Genomic DNA, 5,237 nt, shown 5'->3' with positions numbered 1-5,237 from the left:
ATTTTTCTAATTTCATAGATAACAGAAGACTGTATTTTTTCTACATAACCCCCCCTGACTTTAAAGCTGGATCCGCCCCTGACCAACTGGTTAAAGAAGCTTAAAATGCACTTAGCCATTCGGTTAAGCCGCAATGAAAATTTGAAAATGGGGAAAAGTACAATTGACTGAAAAAACGGCCCTGATAATGAAGAAGTCTTTTGCGATTTAAAAAAACGCCAATGTGTTCAGTGCAATATGATCAAAAAATGTTCAAATCGTTCGTAAAAATCCTTTTAAGAATCGTGAAGAATACGTACACAATACACGCTTACGAGAAGAAAAATTAACAAAACTCCTGCGTTTCCAAGATTAGCGAAAATCGAACGACACGACCCGAGAAACCGAAGAAAAGTTCTTCCTGATAATCGACAATTATGCTTAACATTTACTTATACCAAAATCGGAAAAAATGAGATAATGAAGTTTTGAGATATCGCAGAAAATGGCAAAAGTGCACGCGCAGTAATCTAATCTTAATTTTCAAATTATTGATGGAAAAATTTATCTCCATAAAATGATCCATCAAAAAACTCACACCACCTTGAATACATAGACACATATGAAACCAGTAAAAAAATTGACGCCTGAAAAACGGTATTTTATCAGGTTTCGTGATTACAAAATCTCAATCGATGTTGTTGCGAATAAAATCAGTCACGAAGAAGTCGAGCTGCACTCGCCGTAGCCATGGGAACTCATATGCTCTATTCTTCGCTCCATAATCCTTGCATTGAACGTTGGAGTACTCAATCCGTCTCTATTTTGCAGCAGCACTCATGCCGTCCTCGAAAGTTGGCAAGTCTCGCGAAATTACGCCATCCTCAACGGGTAATGATGTCTTCGTCGACGACTTGCCATCGGCGATGTGCATTTCTTAATTGGGGAATGGGATATGTATATTCATATTTTGGATGACAAAGACGGATCCTAAGTGTCCTAATTAGCTAACGAATATTGCAAAGATTTGGAGATTAGATTGTAGTCTGGAGAAATGGGTAAGGACAGTCGGTTCTACATCAGCTATATAGAGTGACAGAAATGGCTTAGTTGAGAATTGCCCATTCAGCCCACTCTGAAAAACGAACGAAACTTTAGATTTATTTTTGAGGGTCTTTAACACTCAAACCAATATATTGTGGATGGGTTTTCCATTCATTAACTTCTTCGGCACGTTCTATGGTCTAAATGTAGTGTTTTTTTAAACACATTTTCAACCAAAGCTACTAAGAAAATAAAAATAATTTACACTTAACTCACAAAGTAACCAATGGTCAATATGATACATCAAAGGTTGAAACATGGCTTGTCGATGAAAGCTTAATTTTTAAAGCCTTCTAACAGTAGGCAAATACATAACAATATCCTAAAATACTCAGTTCTTGGTGGATGAGAACCTTGGTAGAACTTTTCGTCTGATTTTGTTCAGTAGGCGTAAAGCACGTAAGTAAAATATTCTTCGTATACAAACTACCGGCGTCAACTTTACAAGAGATGTACGTAAGTACTTAAATATATTGCACATCCGCTTCATAAGTAACACAAGTCAAAAATCACAGATTTTTTGTTTCAAACGCCAATCGGTACAAAAATTACCATCCTCTAATCTTAGAAAGTCTCACAATGAAATTGCATAAATAAAATAATAGGTGTGTTAACATTATAAATCATGTAGAATCGCTTATTCACTTCTGGTAAACGTTATGGTTTACAACAATGACTCAGGGAAAACCCAGGAACATTTCAACGTTGGCCAACAATTTTCCAATTTACTTCATCCATAGTCGCAGCGGGTTCGACTAAAGATTAATAGAAACAGAAGTCGTCCGACACTTGTCTTAGAGGGGTGAAAAATGGCCTATCAGGGTGTTTGAACACTGAACAGTAGCAAATGATCTTTAGGGGATCGAATACCGGGAATCAACACTTTTTAGAGTAATTTAGACGACACGCTAGACTGGATATCATGGATTCACGAGCACACTTTTCGGGGCGCATTAGACAAAGTGATTGCTAATGTTTTTAAAGTGTTTTTTCATCTGCTTTATTGCAGCCAGGACCTAGGGGTAATGGGGTACATATGTCTGCCTCAGTCGATTTACACGGCATTAAACGATTTGTAAATTGTTTCGAGGGTGAATCAATGGATTCATTCAAGCTTGGAAATATTTAGGAAATTAAATTCATTTACTTAAAAGGTGTTGGACGCAATATGTTTTCCAGACGTTCGCGTACTCGCATCAAACGCCCTGCTAATATAGAAAAGCGCTTCGGTTTCACATGAAAAACTTATTATTCAAGTGGATCACGTAGAAGTTTAAGCGTAGTTTCACCGTTATATTTTTCACGTGTCCTGGTTTCTACATGGCTTCCATATCCCCCTTCGACTACGCACATACGGCGCTTTCTGGAAGCAGCAAAGTTTTTATGTTTCTCGATCGCATGTTACAATTTGACTTCTCATAGTGAATTAAATTAGCTAGGAAAACTGCTTTATTTCGTTCAATTTTACGTTTCGCAATAGAAGGCATACAACAAAACTACAAGAATCCACTAAAACAGATAATTTGAAGTGGTTTTGGTTCCGACTTCCTATATTTGAATCCGGTTGTATTTCCTCTCCATGGATTTATTTAATGAGAATGTGAACAAATCATTCAACATTTTTAGGGAGATCATTTGATTTCCCAGCGTCACTGAGAAGTTAACCTCTCATTTAGTTCTTAATCAACTAGCAATATTAGCGCCTTCTCATTTTGCTTGTCCATCAAATAAACTGGGAATTATATAAGTTTTCTTGAAAAAACTGTGGCAATTATTACTCCCTATTTACAGATATTCTCCCAACTATAGTATCAACATTTTATAATACCGGCGTAAAATAAAATACTTCCAACTGATTTGATTGCATATTCTTTCTCTCCGATGTGCTTTTCAGTTAGCAAAAAACCGAACACCTTTAAAAGGAAATATTGATCAATCACTTCAAAGCATTTGGAAAACCCAAAACGGCCACAGAAACGTTTTAAGAAAGTCACAAGTTCACTATCGCATTCCGTGCAGTGTGGATGCCAAGAAAAACCACGACAAAGACGGCGAGCAACGTTAACATGGCTTTAACGGCATGGTCGGGCTTTTCCGAAGGATTTGATAGCGGAAAATCCGGAAACGCAGCCCTCGAACTAAAAAGGCATTCCGACGAAGGCATGTTGTCATTGCAAAGCTTTCCCGGTACACGATTCTACTCGAAAAATCGAGCGAAGTGATCGATGCCGCGTTTGTTATGGAGAACCTCGACTTTACTTGCAGAAAGTCCAGAAACAGTGACAAAAAGACTTAAGCTTTTCTACAAAAAACATTTTTGCTTCATTCTCTCACTAAAGATCGACTGTGTTATGTAAAGGTCTCAGTGTGAATATATTTTCACCAATAAAAAGGAATGTGATCACTTTCAATAGCGACTCAATGTATATGTTCAAATTATTCTAATAAAAGTGGCCTCAAATACGCTACTGAAAATAGCTGTTCTAATGCTAATATTCCAGGCATTCGAATAAAATTGTAAAGTGAAACAGTTCAAATGTGCGCATTTTCGAAACAATACACTTTTCTGAGAGCAAAATGTTGGAAAGCTATAGTGACATTTTCTGGCGAAATGCTCTTTGCTTGCTAATCACTTTATTTTATAGGACGACTATCGCAAATTATTTTGAATTATACGAAAGTTGTTAAGGCCAAAACTGTTCGAGAATCATTTTCAAATCAATATCGAATATTGAATTGGTCAACATTTTTTATAAATTTATTCACACAATCAATCTGCTGAAAATCAAATTTTGGTATTACCCCGATTGAGCTCAAAAAACGTGCATGCGAAATTTAGATTTTTGGCCGAAATTTTTCTAAGGGTGGAATCGATTTACAAAAAATTACGCAAAAATTTTGTTAAAATGTCTTAAATTTTACTTCATCTTTATCTCATGGACGCGAGGAATGCATCGAACTCATTGAAAAACATGTTAAAAGTTTTAAATCAGAAATAATATACATTTTCGGCACATTTAAAGCGTTTTTCACGATCTTTAGCCGACGATTTCTTCCTTATTATTGACCCAACCGCTTTATAAATGCATATTTGTGATCTTCTTACGTCGAAAGGAATCGAGATATATATAGATATGTTGCCATTAAACCTTCAACTTTACAGAACTGAACTTTTTTGGGCGTCAAAATAACTAAGAAATAAAAAATCCTACCTTGCGTTCTGAGGCCCAACACTCTTTGTCTCATAAGACGAGCTGGCTGATATTGCATGATCTGGAATTCTGCCTGCTTCCATTCCAAGTGCTGACCTGCATTCTCCTGAAAGGAATATTTTCCTATTAACCAATTAAATTTTATAACAGCTGAAATATATGTATACAGGGTGTTCCGTAAGCACATGATCAAAAAGTACTTAGGATTATTTGGATCCAAAGAAGACGACTTGACCTAGCGCTTTTCCGATATCACAAACGATAGCAAAACAATAACACAAAAGCCAGACATTTTTTCTTACTAAAACTTGGGTCAGATCGTCCCCTTTTTAATCAAAAAATGTTGCAGTGTCCTTTCGATCACGTACTGACCGGACACCCCATATAACGGATACCGAAATATCTTGCATAGCCGTTAACAAGAACTGTACTTAATTTACACAATTATTGAATAAGCTGCCTAGACATAATGGAACTAGACCAACCACAGACAGTAATGAGCTAAATGAATATCCCCTGTATAAGCTAGTTGGGTAACCGCAGTGAATATTTCCAATAGTCAAATGGAATGTTTTAATTTATTAGCCGCCAAATTATGAATATCAAAATTAACTGGCATGTGTTCCAATGAAACAATACACGAATTGATTAAATTCTAAAATAATATTAATGTAAACGCTGTTTTGTAACGGAACCCAAACTAAATATCAACTTGGAGTAATAATTGGCATACGTTTTTTGTTGTTTGTTTTTGATAGTGCAGTATTGCTTTTCAATTCGAAGGTACATTATTTGCGTTTATTTGCCCCGAAATTTAATCGCTACGTTATTTTGCAAAAATGGACTAGTTATTTTATCAATCTTAAAATTGAAATTAACCAAATGCAAGTTTAAAAAATACTTTTTACATATGTTTTTTTCACCTCATATTTATAAGATATT

The 5,237-nt window shown here is 35.7% G+C and overlaps 1 protein-coding gene across 3 annotated transcripts in view; it reads right to left on the bottom strand.

Moving 5' to 3' along the window:
• LOC109538079 (epithelial discoidin domain-containing receptor 1) overlaps positions 1-5,237 on the bottom strand; it is a 185,767-nt gene that overhangs the window by 101,634 nt on the left and 78,896 nt on the right. For all 3 annotated transcript variants that reach the window (XM_048669156.1, XM_019905124.2, XM_019905123.2), the window contains exon 4: positions 4,296-4,401. In XM_048669156.1, coding sequence (XP_048525113.1) covers positions 4,296-4,401 — 106 coding nt within the window. The remainder of the gene's footprint in view (positions 1-4,295; positions 4,402-5,237) is intronic.

Source organism: Dendroctonus ponderosae, unplaced genomic scaffold, assembly GCF_020466585.1.
Source record: "Dendroctonus ponderosae isolate FM_Combo_2020 unplaced genomic scaffold, Dpon_F_20191213v2 Dpon_F_20191213_8, whole genome shotgun sequence".
NCBI lineage: Eukaryota > Metazoa > Arthropoda > Insecta > Coleoptera > Curculionidae > Dendroctonus > Dendroctonus ponderosae.
This window is presented reverse-complemented; position numbering and strand designations above follow the sequence as displayed.